At 39.0% G+C, this 22,681-nt stretch overlaps 1 protein-coding gene across 4 annotated transcripts in view; it reads right to left on the bottom strand.

Annotated features, from left to right (window-relative positions):
* The window catches only part of TAPT1 (transmembrane anterior posterior transformation 1), a 66,144-nt gene that overhangs the window by 39,904 nt on the left and 3,559 nt on the right, over window positions 1-22,681 (bottom strand). For 3 of the 4 annotated variants that reach the window (XM_054553757.2, XM_009239815.4, XM_054553759.2), the window contains exons 2-3: window positions 12,474-12,604; window positions 1,205-1,323 (exon numbers count right to left, since the gene is read on the bottom strand). In XM_054553757.2, coding sequence (XP_054409732.1) covers window positions 1,205-1,320 — 116 coding nt within the window. In that variant the 5' untranslated portion in view covers window positions 1,321-1,323; window positions 12,474-12,604. The remainder of the gene's footprint in view (window positions 1-1,204; window positions 1,324-12,473; window positions 12,605-22,681) is intronic. The other variant, XM_054553758.2, reaches the window with a different exon arrangement.

A 22,681-nucleotide genomic window follows, 5' to 3' on the forward strand; every position in this document is an offset into this window, starting at 1 on the left:
TACTTTAAAAAAGAATCTTTCATGGCTTTAGTCTTTTAAAAAAAAACCCATATAATTGTGTATATCGACCACTAATTTTTAACTCAATTGCTACGGTTAAATTATTTTATTAATTATATATTTTATACACCATGGAACAGTCATAGTTCAATGAAGTCTCACAAATTATTGTCCATTTTAGCATTTTAGAACTTTTCCAGAATGAAATGTATGTAGAAAAGTGATGCATGTCAGAAATGTAACCTCGACATCTATGCTAAGAACTAAATAAAAATGCTGTGAAGAGTGACTATATACAGAGTGGAGACACACCGGCACAACTATACAAAGAAAGAAAACTGTAAAAGCCAAACTTGCTTTTAACCTCAAGACCAATAAAGCATTAAGCTTCATGTAAGCTTAACATCTTCACCTTACTATTCTTAGTTTTGGTAGAGAAGAAAAAGAAGAAAACTGATTATCTGTTCTGGTCTACTATGAGCCAGGTACTATGCTGGGTATTTTTTTTACATCTTCCAATCTTTGTGGTAAAAGATGCTGAGCTCTCAATAACCCCTTTTTGCTGATGGGAAAGCACACTTAGAGAAGTCAGGCAGTTGTGCACAGCTCACAAGCTAGTCAATGTCGGGTCAGGCTATCTGATCCTCCCCATGGGGACAATGGTCTTCCAGAGTTTTTCCACTCTCACAAATCAGTCTTGTCCATAACCAGTAACTAAGGCTCCATAGATCATTACAACAATGATTCTCAAATGAAATGGAGGAGGAACCCTTGTAGTAAGAGCTCCTGAGGAGATTCCTTTTCCACTCCAGCCTAGAACCCTGTCCTTTCTACAGATGATGCCTACGAGGCCCAAGGACTTCGGGGAAATAAAGGCCCAGGTGAGTTAGGAATGTGATAAGTAGGTCTTTGACTTTCAGACCCAGGTCCTTTCTACACTGCTACAAAGCCTCCAGCATTAACATTATTTTACCGGCTAAAGCAAAGTTTCGGTTCAAAACAATTCTGGAAAAAAATAAGCATATAAAAAGCATAATATTATATAAACATATTATATAATATCCATTAAAAAGGTAAACAGTTTATGCATGAAGGGCCAAAATGTGGATGAAACTGTATGAATTATCCTTACTCTGCAACCACTACAAGTATTAAAAATAATGAAATACTATACATTTACAATAGTTAATGATCTTAAACTTACCTTAAGCCATAGCAAGGCAAAGTGAGGAGCCTGAATAGTGCCAGGAAAACTCTTAAAGGAAGCAGGGTGAACACATACAAAAACGCATCCAGGCACAGAAAGATTCCAAAAACCATCAGCTGAATTTTAACAAGGAGAGAAGAAAAAAAAAAAAAGTATTTTAAAAATACTTGTAGATGAAAATTTCAAACAACCAGAATTTCTAAACATTAAAAAAAATTAATTTCTTAAAACTTAGCCCTGGGAATAACAAATTAATAGTTCTACTCTTCAAAGAGTGAGTCTGTGCTTCCTCAGAGCCTTTGGTTTACAACTCACAGAAGAAATTACTCAAAAACAAGTTGCCCTTGACCATAGCTAATGGCACATCATCTGATGTGGCTTTCTGAGTACTTCTCCTCAAGCTCTAAAGATATTATGGAAAAATCTTTATTCCTCATAATTTTGCTATTCCTGTTTATTAGAATGCTTCATTGATGGGAAAGACTGGAATACATATTGAGTTACAATATTGTTTATGTTAAAAATATGCAAACTGATCACTAACTTTAACATAATTTCATGTGCACTGAAACTTGCTGCACTCAGAAGGCCTTATTCTTAATTCCAGGACCAGCCTCCTAGTGTCTATATTTCTTCTCCTTTCTTGAGTACTTGCCATACCCTTTCTTTTTGTGGTAACATTAGACACTCTTACTTGTTAAGTTTAGGACTATATTTCACAGAAAGAGGGTGAAGTCTTTCGAGGACTTGGCCAAGTAGCCACCCCTAGGCTAACAAATTCAGCTACTCATTTTAAGAGTGACAACTTTCTGTATGTCTGACACACAATTATGATATGATACATATGCCCTCACCACAGCATCCATGTATCTTTAGTCAATAAATTGCCCTGCCTCCACAGATTAAAATTCACAGTTACAGGCTGAACTGTGTCCCCTCTATCAAGTTCCTATGTTGGTACCTCAGAATGTAACCGTGCTTGGACATAGGGTCTTTAAAGAGGTAATTTAAGTTCCTATGTTGGTACCTCAGAATGTAACCGTGCTTGGACACAAGGTCTTTAAAGAGGTAATTTAAGTTTAGGTCATTAGGGTGGGCCCTAATCCAGTATGACTGGAGTCCTTATAAAAGAGGAAATTTGGACACAGGCACAGACAGAGGAGAGATAATATGAAGACCGAGGAGGAAGGCAGCCATCTGCAAGCCAAGAAGAGGCCTCAGAAGAAACTACCCCACTGACACTAGACTGCACACTTCCAGCTTCCAGAACTGCAAGATAATAAATGTCTGTTGTTTAAACCACCCAGTCTATGGTACTTTGTTATGGCAGCCCTAGCAAATGAATTCACACGTCTTTAAATGAAAGAATACATTTTATTAATTTTGGATAAAAATATCTCAAAAATATGCTACACATATATTTGCCAGATTTCTTAATCTTAATATACAGGCCCTTTTTTTGTTTTTAACAATTTAGACTCATTATGAACAGCAGTGAAAATATGATGCTAGATTAGCGCAGAGTCACATGTGGTAGCTTAGCGTAGAGTCCCAGTGTTACATGTTTTCTTGTCTTACACACAAAGCAGTACAGCAGGAGGTTGAGCAAGGTCCATATAGATAGAGTTCATGGTCGTTTTCTATTACTCTCCTGTCACTGAGAAGGCTTTCCGTCCTTGCGAGTGGACTGCTGGTTCAGTACTGAGGGCAGAAACTGCCAGAAACCTGATGTTCCCAGAAGGAGCGTTTGTGATCCACTAAAAAGTTGCAACTCAGTCTGAAAATCAGGTCCCGGATAGGCAGCCAGGTTGAAATTTAGTTCCTTCCTAGGCAGCTTCCAAAGCACTGAAGACAGTTCAGCTCAAACTGACTACAGAAAGCTTTGCAGAAGAGTATAGGAGTGGGGACACACTGGGAAGTTCTTTGTGCAAAAGTGAATTAAAAGTACTGAGTTACAAACTGCAGACATAATTTTAAAATATTTTCTAAAATTCATTCTCAGCAGCGATTTATCAAAATGTACATGTTTCAAAATAATCTTTTGCTTAATATCTTCAGGTACTTCTTTAAAATAAAAAGACTTGTAAGTGAAAACAATAAAAGGACAGAAATGTTCACCAGGCTCTCTGTCTCTGACAGATCTTATCTGGAAGGACTTCAGAAGCCTTCTACAGGTTCTGGGCAACACAACTGGGCACTGGCCAGGTGCTGGGCTTGGGCCCTGCCTGTGCATGGCTGCAGTCTAGTACCACTCACACTCTGCAGTGAGACAAGGAGTTGGCGTGGGTTCTTGAGTGGTGGAGGCAGAGCCAGGACTTCACTCAGTCTGCAGAAAACTGAAGCACTATTTCTACTAATGACACTTTCACTCATCCTTCTGGCCTCACTCACCACTGGATGTACCATTATACACATTTTAAAATGAAGTTTAACGTAAGTTTTTAACATCTGAACTTTAATGCTAAGGAAATTACAAAATGAAAATTATCCTGTGACATTGTAAATAAACAAAATACTCACTTGTGAAAATTTCTACAACCTGCTCTTATCATATTTATTTTGAACCTGATAGTACTGCACTTAGCATCTGAAAAATACCTGCCTCAAGAGAAATAAACAAGTAAAAACGCCAGCCTCTTTCTGTGGGGAATGAAGCAGGGTTTCTTTACCTTTTAAAAAAATCTATGTGTCCCTTTATGACAAAAATCTCCTGCCCTTCTTTTAGCACCATTTGAAATTTCAAAATAAATAAAATGTTATGGCTAAAATGAAAGAAGCATAATGATTTTGCAATATATCTCCTTGAATTACACTAACCATCTTCTGGAAATTCTGAATACCATCTCCTCCACCACAACCACCAAATACCACCTGCTAGTCAAGGATCGCTGGTCTAGGGTGTTAGAAAGTAGGAGTAAAGAGGCTTAGTCTCACTTTTATAAAGCTTGTGCTAAAGCTCTGGGTCTACTCCTGTAAAAGCAGAGACCATATCTTGCTTAATACTGCACTGGGAGGAAAGACATCCTCTCCAGGGAATTCACAACCCAGTGAGCTTGACACAAACCGCACACTAAGTGCCAGATGAATGATGTGCTCTGGAAACACAGGTGAAGAGCTTGGGTCTGTAAAGTGTATTTGGGGGTAGGGGAGAGTGGCATGCACACCACAGGGAAGAAGGTGCAAGAGATAGCAGAGATGTCCCACAGAGGAGAGAAGACGGGCACTAGATATTGCCAGGCAGTAAAGACGACCAAATTCCAAACCAAGCGAAGAGCATGCACAGGTACAATGTGAGTAGCCTCCTAGCGGTGAGGTTAGGATATAATCATTATGCAAGAGGCATAAAAATCACGTTCAGTTCATTGCTAAGGAGCTCAAATTTTCATTCTTAGGTTCCAAGGTATCCTTGTCTTTTGACTGTTATCACTTATAGCTCTTTAAGATGATTAGGTTATTTTGAAACATGTACATTTTCATAAATCTCTGCTGAGAATGAAGATGTTCTCAATAAACTCACATGTAGGGATCAATAATCAGCAGAATGTCAAGGGGAACAGGATATCAATAAGAAAACCATAAATGACTGACTTTGAAAGCAATTACTGCAGATTCAAGGTCATCCGTACAATAAAATCATTTTAATCCTCCGAATTAAAAAATTCATGCCCCAGAAAGTCTATACTCTAGGAGATGGCCAACAAAGGGATTATCATGAGCCAGGTTCTCTTATGATAGGCAAGCTATGTAAGCATATGTAGCCATGGAAAACAAGTCAATTGATTTTAATTTGTAGGACTATGCACCTAGGATGATCCTGAGACTTTCTTGCTTCTCTTACTTCCAATCCATGCTGAATATTGTTATATTTTAAGCATGTGACCCACATTAACTTAATCCTCACAACAACCCACCAGGCAGGAACTATTACTTGGTATTTTGCTTGCTACAGACAGGGCTTATACAGGGCTATGGTGTTCCCACTGAGAGGCTGGAATGATGCAGCAAGACAGGAGTGCCCTCAGGGTCCCAGGGCAAGACTGAGTGTCACCTAAGGAACAGAGGTCTTAGCTGCTGCTCTAGGCTCTGATCCTACACCTTCTATCTAGGATCAGATCGACTTTCTAGGGAGTGGTCAGCACGAAGCACCGCAGCAGGCTGCAGTGAGCAGAGAGGACAGTACGGAAGGAGAAGAGCCATCACTGTGAATGATCACAGCAGCCTGACATAGGACAATGGAAAGACAGAGAAGAGAAATTTAAGACTGTTTCCAAAGCTGAAATGAGAGAAATGAGTGATTGATTCACAAAGATAAACATGGCCCCATGGTGCCAAGTTCAAAAATTATCTTTTAAATACATCAATAAATGTGCTAGAGGCCTAAAGGCTTTGCTGGCTTGTCTTAGAACTATCTGATGGGTCTCATATGCCCAACCTCCCCTGAGAAAATTAAGAATGGTAAGACAGTTGCAGAAAGAACGTGGAAGCTGTGGTCACCACCACCACAAGCAGGGTGTGACAAGCCTCGGAGAGAAGGGGAGAAGCACCAGCCAAGGCTGCTGAGATTCTGAGACATGTGGATCCCTACTGGCTTTCCTGCTTCTCAGCAGCCACACGGCCGGGGAGGTGGGGGGGCGGGGGCGGGTGGGGGGACGGGACATCTGCGCAAGGGTGTGTCACCAGCAAGAGCTGCATTATGAGAAGAATTTAGAGGGATGATTCTCTGAACATGTTTTTATGAAATTAGAAACTGACTAGGATGCCCAAGAAAACACTGCCATAAATAGGGTCTGAGTAAATACTCTCTATTAGTTTCACAATGAAATCCCAGGACTGTTTTACTGAAATAAAGGGGAAACAATAGTCATTACGTTTTCTTAACATATCCTCACACTGACATAAAACAAAAAGGCTTTATATGACATTTTAAGTCCATTCGTTTGAAACGAACTTTTGGATTATTTTTTCCTAAATGTTAACTCCACCATGACCTTCAAAAAGGCAAAACTAAGTTACTCCACTAGACATTTAAATCTTTCCATCTACCCTCACCATTCCTCATAGGCAAATTCATTCAATGAATCATGCACTATTAGACCTCTTGAGATGACCTAGGTACAACCTTCTAATCATAGAAGAAAGTAAAACCCAAGAGATTTGATGCCTTGATCAGGCCTCAGCTATTACAAACAGACTCAAGAAGCTAAGGTTGTTGATGCTTGATTACAAATAATTCCCCTGTATGACAGTAACCCTTCTCCCTTCCAACAATAGTCTATGCCTAGTAATAACAATATATTAATACTTACACCTTCAATCTGACAAATTTAAGGCTTATAAAAATTTGCTACATTGGTAAGACAACTAAGTCATTCTATTTAAGTCTAAGCAGTTGAATTTAATTTTTAGAAAAATGTATTAAATAGCTATAATGTACAAGGCATGGTAACAATGAAATAACGAACTGCCAAAAAGCACAGAATTACAAGATAAAGAAAAGTCAACAGAATATTTTCATTTTAGTTTAACCAGATATGCAAGCTTACGTGAACATATATAAACACGGAAAAGAATATCGCTAAAAGGCTTCATGATAATCCACAACATACATCTGACATATTTAACACAAGAAATAAATACCATGAGAGGTGAATAAATCAAATGAAGATTTTAATTTGTAGAATTAAATTATGTAATTGTAAAATTAAATTAGAATTTTAATTGTAGGGTTAAATTATATATTAACTATATTCATGGAAGGATCTTGAGCTCTCCCTGCTTGTCTCATTTCCAGTCCATGTTGAATATGACTATACTAATTTTCTAGAAAGAAAGCTCTGAGGGATGGCTAATGCAATAACCATTCTCAGTTCTTTTCTGTTTGTTGGAAAAGCCTAACATTCACTGTCCTAGCCTCCTTTGCAGCTGGGGATGCTATGTAGCTCAGTTTGGACAATAAGACAGAAGTGGAAGTATTCCAGGCCACGTCTGGGAAATCTTTCAATTCTTTATAAAAGGCATAGTCAAAAAAGTGGCAATGCCCACCCCATTTCTTTGTGTTTATAATGCAGATGTAATGCTGAGGTTGCAGCTGTCATCTTTCTACTAGAAGACAACAAGTAAGAGGACCCGAAGCCAATTTGCCAAGGATGGCAAAATAGAAAGATGAAAAGGACTTGGGTCCATGACAGCTTCATTAATCTGCTGCAACAACTGAGACCTCTTTTTTTCTAGATTTGTTGAAAAAAATAATTTCCAACTTGTTTAAATGACTGTTAGCCAGCTTTTCCGTTCTATACAGCTAAAAGCATTCCTAAGAAACATATATTTAATAGTCTCCTTCCATAGACTCAACTCTAAACTCTCCAGCCTGACCATTCAACATAACTGGAGCTAGCCTATCTCTTTTTTTGAGATAGGGTCTTGCTCTGTTGCTCAGGCTGGAGTACAGCTGCATGATGTTAGCTCAGAGCAACCTCTGCCTCTGGGGCTCAAGCGATCCTTCTGCCTCGGTCTCTCGAACAGCTAGGACTACAGGCGCGCACTACCACTCCTGGCTAATTGTTGTATTTTTTTGTAGAGACAGCGTTTTGCCACATTGCCTAGGTTGGCCAGTCTATCTTTCTTTCCAGCATGTGTTGGTGATTTCCTGTCCACACCTAAAAATTTTCCACCTCTGGATCTTCCTAGCATACCCACCCCATCCTACAAAGCCTATACAACAAAATCTCCCTCTTTTTCCTTTCTGGATCCTTGTCCCAGGCCTGTCGTCTAAGCACACTTCCCCTTCTCTAAATTCTTCATATTTTATTTATACTATTTAAAAGCACTTGTCACTTTATATCCTGTATTATAATAACTTATGGATCTGATATCTCCTAAGCTAGGTGTGAGTCTTGTTTATCTCTGTATTCTGCACTGCAAAAGTGCCTTCTTGGAACATAGAAAGTACTCAAAATATAGACAGAGCAAATTAATAATTAAGTGTGTAAGTGATTTTTACCTTTCTAAATTTGAATTTAAACATACCAGGGAATTTTAGAAGATCCTATAATGTGTATTTCTTTACTATTTACTGTAGCTTTAGATTCACAAAGATGACAAAAATTAGTCCTTAGACAAGGGACAATTTTGTATCTGATGCATGGTAAACTATTCCTAGGGGACCTAAATGGAGAGCGTATACTACTAGCACATACCTCCACCAAACAACGGTGGAAGGAGAGATCTGTCTGGAAGTCAATGTAGAACTGCCACAGTGGGGTGGGCAAAGGAATTGGAGCTTTAATAGTATATATATCTGGTGAGGCTGTTGAATGGATTGAACGCAAACACATGTAAAGTGCCTAGGACAGTACCTGGCACCTATCCTTACATAACAAACATTATTATTCACACAGAAATGGATACAAGAGGTGGGATGTAAGTGTCCAAGTCAAGGTGGGGTATGGGACAGTGAGAAATCACTCACCAGGAATTTCCTCTTTAGGAAACTGATGCTCCCTGCCCTCGATTTCACCAAGTCTCTGGTTAAAGCACCCTGTTTCTGTTATAACTGTAGGCTTCAGGCATGTGCCCACTGAGGCCAGACTCTATAGGGCTTGGCAGAAAATGGCAGGGTGTGTTATCATCTCTCATGGCCATTGGTTACGTCCTTCATGAAAGAGATCAGCTTTACCCCCAGACAGCCTGGGTAAAAGGAAAGAGGAAAGAAGACAGCTTTCCCTAGAGGTTTTTTCTGCCTATGGTCAGCAACCCAAGAGGGCCAAGAGTCAGAAAATCATGCCCCTTGCAGGGTTAGCAAAGTCAAGTTTAGTGGCAAGAAAAGCAGTGAGATTAAAAGTATAACATGAGATAAAACTGGGACACAGGGAAATCCTAAAAACCACACCTCTCCCAATCACCTCCTGCTGTGCACATCCCAAAGATGAAAGCTATCCTTACTGCAAAGAAAAATATTACATCCACCAGAATGTAATCGGCGACAAGAAACCTTTGAATTCCTCTCACTCTAGCAGAGTAGTGCATTCCCCCTGAGTTGTTGATGTGAAGGTTGTGAAAAATTTTACATATGTATATATAGATGAGACAACTTAGGCACAGAATGATTAAGTCAATTGCTCAAGGACTCACAGCTAATCAATTGTGAAGCCAAGATTCAGAGTTAGGCAGTTCGGCTTTAGAGATGATCCCCTTAAACAATTCGCTATCTTGCCTCTCAATTTAGAAGGCAGAGAAAGTATAGTTCAATCTCCTTGGTTGTATAAAAAAGAAAAATAAAGTTCCCAAAGTGGACTACATAAACAGCAGAATATCTGGTACATAGAACGAAGGGGTTGTAGGGTCAGGGGAGGACATTTATGGTGGAAGAGAAGAAATGTCTCTCAAAAGCCAATAAAACACTCCAAAATTATATACCCTTAGCTTAAAATAAGAAGTTTAAGAGTGAAAATAATGTGCTAATAATTGGAAATACTATGTAAAATATATAAGCAATTCATTTTTACTAAATGTCAAGTATAAGGTATTTATCCAATGACAATACAACACAAAAATTGGGGGATTTTTTTCACATTAGTAAACAGGTTTGATAAGAGATATTAAGTTGACCTTTATCTTAAGATATAAAAATTAATTACATGTTTTACGGTGTTTGCAACCTTTGTAGAAGCAAAGTGCTCTTTAATTTTCAAGTTTATCTTCCTGAAAAGGTTAGGTGAAAATATCATAGCATTTATCGAAAACAAGAAAAAAAATGAGTAAGATATTATATATTAGAATAGACGATGTAAACAAAAAAAGCCAATAAAAAATAATTTAGGTTATCTTGCATGTCTAGATAGGCTCTCAATTTATAATAAAAACTTAAAGTGAAATCCTACTTATAAAAAATAAAGGCCTTAAAGATATCAGAGTGAATTCATGCGATTATGAGAGATATTTAAGCCTGGAATTAAACTGAAACCTAAATTTGCTTTCCTCTACATCCCACTTGGTTTTAGAAGTTAAGAAAAAATGCTCCAAACAGAAAATCATGACGTTCTTTTGTACATTTAGGCTACAAAGCTTCTTAAGTATTGTTCTAAGAGACTACATCAAATTTTCCCAAACAGGCCTAAAGCCTCTCTCGGGGAAAACAAAAATCATTAGAAAATTATTACAATTGTGTATGAGCAGTGTTAATGCAACTTTTCTGACATTATACATTTACATTCATATGAATGGAATCAAAGTTTCATGAAACAATACTTATTCTTAGTATAGGCAATGTTATCTAATACTTCCTCTATTCTCTTAAAAAAAAAATTCTGATGGCAACTTATACTGATTACTTGACCCATTAGTGGTTCTATAGTGGACCACAATTTAGAATCACTGGTTTATACTTTAGTCTCATCAAGACATAAGTATAAGCTATTTTCTCCAGAAAACAATTTATACTCATAATTACAAACATGAAATGCTTATAAGTTTCTGTGAGAAATCTACCCCAAAACATCGCTTGTTATTTCAGTGTTGCCTTAAGAGAAAGAAAGAAGGAACGTGAAACCAGCCTGCCTCTGCTGAGGTAACAGAATCAGGAGTGGATGTTGCTCCTGATATATAATAAAAGGGGTGAGACAGAGACTAACCCACTTTGAAGCAGTCCCCTGGTCGTGTTCATAAAGTTTGGTGGGAGTTGAAGGTAAATCCCTCTGTGTCTTCCCCAGAGAAACATGGGAGTTCATAACTACTCAGACAGACAGGAAACAAATTCCCCTGTAGAGGGCTGAGGCTAGGTGGGCAAAAACTGATTGTGGCTGGCACTATCCTGTCCAAATACAGGCCCTGGCAGGCTGTCCCTCCCACTTCTCCTGCACTGTGTCCTCACACTTCCATCTCATGGCTTATTGCTGGAAGAAAGCTGAAAAGCAAGCTAACAGTCTTTTAAGACACGAGAACTGGTTTAATCTTTTATTTTTTTCCAAGTAAAAGAAACATACGCCTACCCTACTCCTTTCTCCAAACAAAATCTTCGATAAATCTCAATGTATAAGACAGAGCTGTTGCTGCGCTGGAGAGGAGTGCTGCAGAGAGCCCTGCCCACTCCTCCTCTCTCCTTATCTGTCAGTCCCTCAGGCTTCTCCATGGAACCCTAGTCCTCTAGAAATGCAGGAATACAGTAATAGTTAAGTATATTTAATGATCCTTGCCAAAGGCAATCAAACCATTGCCATATTTGTTCTCTAATCTTTGCTTGCTCACCAGCTCTCTAAATCCCACCCTAATACAGAACTCCCTAAAACTTCAGCAAGTGATGCTTCACCAAGAACCTACATAAGGCAACATTTCTGAAATTGTCACTCTACATTTGGCTCTTTTTCTTCTATTAAACTGATAGACTATCAGAAATAGAACATCAGCCAAACCAGCTGGGTCCTTACTCCTCATTGCCTGCAGTACCTCTTGTTACTACAATGTACCAATAAATCCAGCCAACCAAACTCTTCTGATAGCCACTCCAACAGAAAGTATGATTCTAAGAAGACGACTGGACAGTTACAAGATTTATGTTACTACAGAAGTATGAAAACATGTTTCAATACAGCTGAAGCTGAATTATTTCTTCTTTTCTTTTAGCAAGAAATTCTGGAATTGCTTAGACTCACCAACTGTAGGATCGCCTAGTGGAGAAGGGGCTGCTTTCCCAGCCTATTTTATTGGTCTTGATAGGATAAGGCACAGCCAAGGAATAAGACAGGTGAAGATGTAGTGCTGCTGTTACTACACTCACCCTGTAATGTTGTAATGTGATGCTTCCTGTGATAAGGATTAAACAAACCATCTTTTTCTTTGAAGAGACTGTCCTGTATGTTTATAAACGTGGGCTTTCTGAGAAACTGAAACCTTTAAAAAGGCTGAAATTAAATAATTTATCATGCTGAATGGGGAAAAAAAAACCTGTTTCTAGTAAAACAGAACTGAAGGGAACTAAAAGGGTACAGAAGTAGAGATTAATTCCTTACAAAAGTTATTTTGATGTAGCACACAATGATAATGATAGGCAGAAAAGTTGAGATTTTGATAGATCTATTAATATCCTATCATTGGGTCTTACACTAAAAAATATAACTTTAAAGCTTCTTCCTGTAAGGAAATTTCTACTCCCCCAATAACATTATTTCAATTATTTAAAAAACTCAACTCTGGCTGTTCACCATTTGTTTGCATAATTAATACTTTGACATAACTTTCAAAATGATGTCTGGTAATGAAGAAAAAATAGTACCTTTTCCAATTCTCCTGGTATTCGCAAACAAGTGTATACTCTTTCTCTTCTTTCTGTATACTTGGCCTCATTATGTTCAAGGAAGTACCCTCTTGTTAGCTCAGCACTGAGGAACCTCAACAATGAAAGCTCTACAGAAAAGAAAATGACAGAAAACAAAAAGAACAGTATTTATCAAGGAACTTCCATGCTAGCTGGGGCCACAGGTAATACATATATAAAACAAAGACACCAAAATAAATGTTATCTATAATTCTATGCCTAGAACTGAACAACTACACACAATGATCAGCAAGCATTTTTGAGAAAAGTATTCTTCTTTGTGGTATAACCTGAAAATGCCACAGGAATATGGAAGGGAATAATTACTAAGGGCTAGAATAGTCAGAAAAGTATTTTTCAAGAGCTCAGTCTTGGTTCTTACAGGTGATACAGTACCTGGACTGACAGACATGGAAGGAAAATCAGTAAGTGTCAAGAATATATAAAATAGAGCAATATATAGAGTCAAAAGGGAGCCAAGTCACACAACGGGCACCGCTTTAGTCCAAGAACCATCCTGGATGAACTACATGGATACTGGTGCCCCAGCTCCCTTCTTAGCTCAGCCTCAGAGATCCTGCACAAACGTCTAAATAATGCCATTTCCCTACATGAAGACTTACCAACATGATACTCACAATAGTTACGCAAAGTGCAACCTCAACCGGATCAGAAAAACCTCCCTTTCCTTGGATCTTTCCATTCACCCATGTTTTTCCTCTGTTCCTCTAAAGCAAATTACTCCATAGTTATCTCATCTCAGGTGAGAAAAACAAGGTCAAAGGAAGTTATTTATATACTTTCCACTCACTACAATTGGAAGCTTGAGGTGAGAAGCAAAGCTTTGGATGCTCGACCCCACCTCTTCTCAGTGCATTACACTTCCCTGATAGCCCATCCCCTCAATGACCCTCAGCACCCCTTACTTCATCTACACCTTCCTACTTCTACTTTGCAGGAGGTAAACTCTCTTCCAGAATGCAGGTTACCAAAAGGTTTCCAACTGTCCACTGTTCTCTTTGCTCTGAGCTGGCCTTGTGGTCCTTTTTACCAAATGTGGTCTTAACGTTCCCTCCAAAAAATGACAAGGGAGGAAGGTTGATTTCATTTATGCAGATCTACTTAAGGAGTTGCACCTTCTAGAAGTACTATGATCTAAAGCCTACATGTGAGGGGGGAAGCGTTTATAGTAAAAAATATCCTTGGCCAGGCACGGTGGCTCACGCCTGTAATCCCAACACTTTGGGAGGCCAAGGTGGGCAGATCACGAGGTCAGGAGTTCAAGACCAGCCTGGCTAACATAGTGAAACCTATCTCTACTAAAAGTACAAAAAAAATTAGCCGGGCGTGCTGGTGGGCGCCTGTAGTCCCAGCTGCTTGGGAGGCTGAGGCAAGAGAATCGCTTGAACCCAGAAGGCAGAGGTTGCAGTAAGCTGAGACCACGCCACTGCACTCCAGCGTAGGTGACACAGCAGGACTGTGGTTCCAAACAACAACAACAAATATATATATATATCCTTAAAAGCCCTTGGAAAGACTTAGAAGCCAACTTGACTATGGTTTTAAACAATAGGTCTACAACAGCTTACCTCCTCCAGCATTAAAACGGATTCCTGGTTCTTTGAGTATTATGTCAAGTGGCTTGCTTATGTTAGGGTTTATTCCATATATATGTGTATGTGCACACACACACATACACACTTCTTTAAATACCAGATTCACAATCTGTTTGGGGAGTCAGTGTTACCATGAGAGATACCTGGAGTTGAAACAGAAGGAGAGGAAAGCAGACTTCTTTCCACCTTTGCCAGCCTCACGCAATGGGAGGCGGAATCTATCTATGTGTGTCGTACTTTCTCTTTTCAGTACAGTTACAGTTGAAGTCACATGGGTTAAGTGCACGCAATACGTAAACTCTATTGTATAAATTAACAGATGTTTGGATTTAAAGGACTTAGTCTAACCAAATCCACGTAGAGTAGAACTCCTGGTTAGGAACTTTCTAATATGTTCTACACTGGCTAGAACCAGAACAAGATCTGCTCTTTCAAGGTAAGAAGAAGAAAACCTTTTGAGTTGAAAACAAAAACAGCCAAGACTAATGAAAGATAAACAAATCATACTCAGTTCAGTCAGTTTTCCAATCAGGGAAAAAAGTATGTTTTGATTAGTTAGTATCTACAAATATCAGTTCTTTCATGTAAAAATCGAGAAGCAACAGGACTTTCAGAAAGCAGAGGAGATTCCACATATATAATTTTTCACTGACCTTAGTGAACTCTGAATCTTGAACCCCAGAGGCCACTTCACCACACTCTCCGGACAGCAGCCAACCCTGCAGCTTCCCTGTCCCTCCATGCCACCTAAACCTGATTCACTGGTGCTCTTCTGTCTTGAATGGCTAATTTTTCTCATCTGAGTTTCTTTGGTAGCCCTTCCTCCTGTACCTGATCCTTAAGTGTTTGCTGGTTCAGTGCTCTATTCACTACAGTAAAATGTCAGCCATCCTTTAATGCTGGTATTCTCCAATATGTCCTCATCATTCTTTCTTGTATTTATTCCCTATACCCACTCTGTTTCCTATACATGCTTTGTTTCCTATAGATTCCTAACTAAAATTAAAACCATCATCAAAATCCTAAAATCACATCTTCAGCTCTGGCTATTGAGTCGTATTTCCATCAGCCTCCTCTACCTGGATATCCCATAGACACGGAAATTACCTACAAAACGAAACCAGTATCTTGCCCACTGATTCAGCACCTCTCCTGGAGGCCTGACTTCACTTCCTGGCATTACCAGTGACATACTTGCTGCACTAGAAGCCCAGGGCCAATCTTGACAATCCCCTCTCTCTTCTTACCAAGGTCTACCAATTCTTCCTTTAAAACATTAACTTTTTCCCCTTTTTCCGATACTCCACCCTGGTTTAGTCCTCCCCATCTCTCTCCAGGTTATAGCAAAAGCTTCTTGATTGAGTACCATTCTTCCCATCTTTCCTCCCTTCAATGCTAACTCCACCTGGCAGCCAGTCAGCAGCTCACACAGATCAGATACGGTTCTGCTGAAACCCTTCAGTGGTTCTTCATTACCTCCAGAATAAAGTCCTACCTCCTCAGTGCAGGCCATCCCAGAACCTCTACGACTGGACACAGGCCATCTCTTTAGTCATGCTTCACACTTGCCTCCCCTGAATCTCTAGGTCACAATTTTCTTTTTATACTACTTTTCATTTCTCCCAAACGTCAATGGGTTCGCACTGCTCCTTGGTCTGAGAATCCCCTACCAATTTTCCAGGAGTGAACATGCCCAGACAGACGGTACCCTCTCTGTGAAGACTTCCAGGCAGAGTCTGTCCTTTCCCCTACTCGGCTTCCACAGTACCTGCACCTGCCTATGATTTTCTGCAGGATACTATATTCATTTTCTTGTCTGGTTTTCTCATTCACCTTTGCATCACTGGGACCCAGCACATAACAGGTACTCAACAAATGTTTGCTAAAACAATATACAGGTCAGAGGAGAAGAAGAAAAATCATAGAGAACAAAAACAGAATCAGACAGTGAGAAGCTAAAGACGAAATGGAAAGGGAAGTGACTAAGAAAAGAAAGAATTAGACATAAAATGGAGTGGCCAAATTAGTCTCTTTAGGAGTCAAGCAGCAAAGAACAGAACTGACACAGAATTGAGGAAGTGATATGAACAGCAAACTGAGCTAAACTTTCATGTGGGTGATTTGTCCCTTCTGATATGATAATTTCTGGTATTTTCTCATTTTTCTTTACCGCTGAATTTCTCTATTGAAAGATGATATATATGAAAACAAAACTGGAATTAATCAAAATGTTCAATAGTAATGGAACTGCTTAATAAATAACAATGTACCAATATGAAACAAAAATCAGACGTGACAAAAGAAGAGCATACTAGATACTTGAGAAAAGAACTTGTGATTGTGACAGAATGTTCTGAGACTCGGGGAGTTAGCAGGGAAGGAGTGAAAAGCTTCACTCAAGGTAGCAGCTGCTGCTGATTCAGGAGCCTCTACTCTGTATGTGTAGCTAAGTGACTGTAAAGGTAACCCAATGGGTACCTGAACCTCAAACCCCCTGAGGGAACAGGGTGCCATGATGCAGTCACAGCCAGTGAGTGCCCTGGGTTTGGGAATAAGGAGATCCTCATTGTCCACACTAAGTGCAAGGAAAGAAATTAGGCAGCCCACAAGAATGCCATCTGGGTTAAAGAGCTACAGAAACACATTACTGCACAATCATTTTCAATTTTAAAAAGCAAATTAAATAAAAAGGTTTATTTGGGGCCAGGCACAGTGGCTCACACCTGTAATCCCAGCACTTTTGGGAGGCAGAGGTGGGAGGATCACCTGAGGTCAGGAGTTTGAGACCAGCCTGTCTAAAATGGCGAAACCCTGTCGCTACTAAAAATACAAAAAATTAGCCAGGCGTGGTGGCAGGCGCCTGTAATCCCAGCTACTTGGGAGGCTGAGGCAGGAGAATCACTTGAACCCCAGAGGCAGAGGCTGCAGTGAGCCGAGATCGTGTACTGTACTCCTGCCTGGGTGACAAGAGTGAAACTCCATCTCAAAAAAAAAAAGGTTTATTTGGAAAATTATTCTCCACAATGGTGTCTTCTCTGGTGACTGGAGATGACAGCTTTGACCATAATGAGAGTTGTGTTATGATCCACAGAAGAGCATGGGATTAGCAATCAGAGGAAGGGAGTCCTGATACCAGCTGTCTTAAACATTAGTCCTGTGACCCTGCTCCAGTCACAGATGTCAATTTCACCGAAAAGAAAATGGAAGCTTAGAGCAGTTTTTTAGTACCTGTCAACTGTTTGCCTCATCCACAGCATCATCAAAGGACTAAGACAGTATTTGTATGAAAGTATATAAAAATCGCAAAGCATGACGCAGTGTCTTCAACTACTTCATATTAACTTCACAAGTACTGTAGTATTAATCAGTTCTGGTTTGGTGGTTATCTAATGTTTATTTCTGCAATCCCAGCTCTATCATTAAAAGGTAATATGACAAATAAGTATATTTAACAACTTATATCATCTAAGTAATTTTCTGTAAACATGTTATCATACAACATAAATACTGAGTGTTTTAATTACAAGTACAAAACAATGCTGTGTCCGGATTCTACCTCTAGATTTCCAAGAATTTTAATTCTAAAAACACTAGTTTAGATTCTACAACGAAGAATATAAAAAGTCAAATAAAAACATAACCTATTTTGAGTGTACAGCTCTCATAACTATGAAACAAGTTCTACTGTTATGCCCATTTTGCAGATGAAGAAACCAAGGCCCAGAGAGGCTAAGGAGATCTCCAAGGTCACACAGGAAGCAAGCAGAAAAGCCAGAATTCAAAGTCAAGCAGTCTATGGCTAGAGTGTGTGCTTTTCACCATTACATAGCTTTGCCTATTATTGCCTCAAGTGCCTTTGTAAACAGGCCACTGTGTTACTTCCGGAAAATTAGGAGCCCTCTGTCCCTCCCCTTTACCTGTGCTCCCACTGCAGCTTGGGCTGACTTCTGTGAAGCTACACTCTTTACTAGTTGCTCCCTTACAAGACCATGAACTTTCTAAGAGCAGGCCCCATGTAACCCTATATTCTCGAAGTCCAGCCCTGCCAGTGAGTTCTGAATGTAAGGGTAATCTTTGCGTACAATTAGCGCGATGCTAATAGGCTGGGGAATGGTTTTAAATGATACATTAAAGAAATACTAACCACAACAACAAAGTTTCATAAGGTTAAATATATTGAAAGCTTTGTCTTACCTCCTTCTCACCTACTCCTGCATAAGTGGCTGTATTTTAGGGATTAGGATCCTTCTACTTTACAGTATAAGGCAGTTTACAAAGGTCTTGCACACATTACTTCATACAATTCTTGCAACAATCATGAGAGCTAAAGAGAGCAATTAATGGTGTCCATATTTTGTCCATTTTCATATTATGAAAAAACTGAGGTTCACAGAAGTTGAGAGACTTGTCCAAAGTCATTGAAAAGCTAAGTGACAAATTGGGAATAGTACCTAGTCCAGCGTGCTCTCTCCCCTACATCAAAATGACCAACCATCTCTCTGACAATTATAATTTGGCTGTGATTTATGGTGAAGGAGGTAGGAGGGTACAGTGCCTTGTTGCCAGAGCCATCGAGTTAGCCTTGCTGCTTCTGCTCTGCCAGGACCACTTCCACGTTTTCCTGGAGAAGGCTGCATTTCCCAGAGCGCCACTCAATCTCCAGTGCCAAGGTATACCTGTGTTTCAGTGTTTTGCTTGTTTTTATTTTGTTAAACATTGCTCTCTAGAATTCTATAGACCTATCTGAACTTATCTGTCCTATAATTTTGGCTATAGTTGACAGGTTAATTATTTAGCAAAGCCACTGTTCTTTACCTATGGGTATCACCAAGAACTCTGATAGCTAAGTACATCTTAACTTCTGTTAGACTTTTGCAGTATTTCATTTCTTCTAAGCAAAACAGTCACTCTCATTTGTTATGCCAAATATCTATCTTTACGTTTTAAGAATAAGTATTTTTCCAATAATCCAAATATTTACTTTCTGAACACTGATTTCAGTTTTTAAGATGTCAATTAATTTTAATTCATTTATCCCAATCTTACCAGGAAGAAATATCATTCAGTGAAAGTCTTAAAAATAGACACTTTGGGAGGCTGAGGCGGGTGGATCCCGATGTCAAGAGATGGAGACCATCCTGGCCAACATGGTGAAACCCCGTCTCTACTAAAAATACCAAAATTAGCTGGGCATGGTGGTGGTGCACGCCTGCAGTCCCAGCTACTCGGGAGGCTGAGGTAGGAGAATTGCTTGAACCCAGGAGGCAGAGGTTACAGTGAGCCGAGATCGCACCACTGCACTCCAGCCTGGTGACAGAGCGAGACTCTATCTCAAAAAAAAAAAAAAAAAAAAAAAAAAAAAAATTTTACTATTTAATTATAACATAAACAAATACTTCAACATTAGAAGAACTATGTTTTGTCAACTGTGAATTTTCTTTTTTTTTTGAGACAGGGTCTCACTCTGTTGCCCAGGCTGCAGCTCAGTGGCACAATCTTGGCTCACTGCAACCTCTGCCTCCAGGGCTCAAGTGATCCTCCCACCTCAGTCTCTCTAGCAGCTGGGACTACAGGCACACGCTACCATGTCCACCTAACTTTTGTATTTTTTATAGAGACAGGGTTTTACTATGTTGCCTAGGCAGGTCTTGAACTCCTAGGCTCAAGCAATCCACCTGCCTTGGCCTCTCCAAGTGCTAGGATTATAGGTGTGAGCTACCGCGCCCAGCCGTCAACTGTGAATATGTAATATGAGGAAACTAATACCAATCATAAATCCAAATCAATTCCTCCAGCACATATGTACATATATATATACTTTTTTTTTTTTGGAGACAGCCTTGCTCTGTCACCTGTTGCCCAGGCGGGAGTGTAGTAGCACGATCTCGTCTCACTGCAACCTCCACCTCCACCTCCTGGGTTTCAGCAATTCTCCTGGCTCAGCCTCCAAGTAGCTGGGATTACAGGCGCACACCTCCACGCCCAGCTAATTTTTTGTATTTTAGTAGAGACAGGGTTTCACCGTGTTGCCCATACTGGTCTCGAACTACTCAGCTCAGGCAATCCACACGCCTCAGCCTCCCAAAGTGCTGGGATTACAGGCGTGAGCCCCTCCAGTATATTTTTACATGATATCATCTCCTACCACAGAATTGCTCTGTGATCCAGAACTTAAATTCAGAAAAAGCATAGTATAAATTGCTTTTTCCTCACGCCTAGAAGAAAAAACACAATGTTTAATTATCTTCTAAGAAAGCTTATTTTAGAAATAAGAACCTAAGATTAAAAAGTATTAATTAAAAGTAATGAGTAATCATAAATATATTTATATGTTCAGTAATATGTCTAAATATATCTTTCCTAAAATAGCACTGAGCATTTAAAAAGTTAGAAAGTAACACTGGTTAACTGTTAGGAAAATATGAAACATGCATATCTCCATAGTCTTAAATAACATAAAACTTTAGTAAACTTTATTAAGGTTACACTAAAATATTAAATAAGCTTATTAAACAGAGACACACTCTTGTACAAGGCTAATTAGTAATCAGCTTTTCTGGGAATCAATAATACAACAGCAATTCTGCCTTCCTAAGTCAAACATTTAGTAAAAGAACCATTTCACACAGTATATTCAAGTTTTTAAGATGTTTGAAAAAATGTTTATAGTCTCATTTAGAGTAAAGAGTAGAATATTTATAAATGTATAGATGGAAAACAGGTATAAACAAAGCAGTGACTTTTTCCAAGGTCATAAGGTTATAAAGCAAAGGATTACAAATGAGAATAGAATATCATTAATTTGACAGTCAATGCTACACAGGCTTTCTAGAGACTTCTTTTACGCAAGTAGTCCCCAAATTGGAGCACAAATGAGCTGCTAGGATTGAATTTCAGAGCGTAAACTAAGTTAAAGTTAAAAACTGTAAAAAGCCAAGACACTGAACTGATCAAAAACCAAAATAAGTAACATTTCATTGGTCGTTTGGTCTATATATACTAATTAAGTAAAGCAAGTGAGAATTTTAAAAGCAAACCAATAGTTTGTCAGAAGCAGCTAATTTTACTTTGTATCTGGTTTGTGGTTACTCCAAGTAATTTCCCGGCTTTATAATTATTTTTAGTTTTCTTTGTAAACAAATTAATTGGCTCTAGATCATAATTTTAGAATCAGTCACCCTTTAATCATCCATTAGGTTAAGTTTGGGGCCACTGGGATAACTATGTGATATAGGTGAAGACTGGTTAAATGAAAACATATTTTAATAAAAATGTATTTGTAAGAAGAAACTGACAAATTTTCAATTACACAAAGAATAAGACATAGGTAATATGAATAGTTAAAACCTTCGTCCCACTCGAAATCTTTTGAGGGTATTGCTAAAAATTCAGTTGACTTGTCTGGGTTTCAGTCTTTCTTCCTGCCTCTGCTCAGTCTCTAATAGAGGTGAAGCAAGAAGAGGTCTAACCATGGTTAAAGGGAGAGGAGAGAGGCAAAAGAGATAGATAATAACTTGAAGTTTTAGAAGTCCAGAGTCACTATTAAAGGAGGAAAGAAATGGGTCCATGGCACTGTTACCAGTAGAAACAATATGTTCACCTATACCTGACTTCAGGCTTTCTTGTTTTACAAGCAATACCTATCCCCATGCATCTCCAACACCTGCATTACACAGGTACCGTTTCATCCTCACAGGTGCTACCCTTACTTACACCAAGCCTTCTGTTAAGTCTCCACGGTGACTAGAAGCAACCTAGATGCTTCAGATACTGAACTATCTAGTAGTGGCATTATGAAACAGAACCAAATGGATTAGGCAAGCAGTCTAAGCAAGCACAGAGTTTACAAAGCAATTCAACAACCCAACCAAGCCAAAAACACAGATTTCCTAATGCTTAGTCCAAAGTTGATTTGCTGTACTTAGATTCCTAAATAAAAATATGGCTATACAGAAACTCTCCTACCTAGGACTTCTGCAGATGAGTCAAGTGGGGAACAAGCACAAAAACATAATACTGATTATTTGGTTTTATGTCAAAAGGAACAACAGAAGTTGGTAGTATTTTCAAGGACAGGAAGAAAATACAGACGAGATCAATCTGCAGTTCTTGATAACCACTATATCCAGAGTCCAGGGCCAGTAACCACATATGCAACAAGGGAATACACAATGACCACTCTGAGAGAGCAAATAAAAATAGGAATGATGAGTGGGATTCCCAATTCTAACTACGTTAAAAGGTGTAAGTACTCACATCTGAGACATGCTTCAGCCTATTGTCAGGCTAAATGTAAGTCAGAATGGGAGTTCTGAGAACGAAGTGATGAGGAAAAGCAAGCTTAGACTTAATGGAGACACATGTATAATACAATATAGAGCATATACAACTATTCATACAGACAAATATACATATCTAGTTTCTAAACATATAAATCAACAAGGAGAGATACAAAACAAAAAATGAACCTCAGACACCATGTTTTGATTTATTTTATTCAGATGGAAAGAGTTTGGATAAGTGTCTAATATGTACATTCATTTAGGGAAT

The sequence above is a fragment of the Pongo abelii genome, chromosome 3 (genome assembly GCF_028885655.2).
Source record: "Pongo abelii isolate AG06213 chromosome 3, NHGRI_mPonAbe1-v2.0_pri, whole genome shotgun sequence".
Taxonomy (NCBI): Eukaryota; Metazoa; Chordata; class Mammalia; order Primates; family Hominidae; genus Pongo; species Pongo abelii.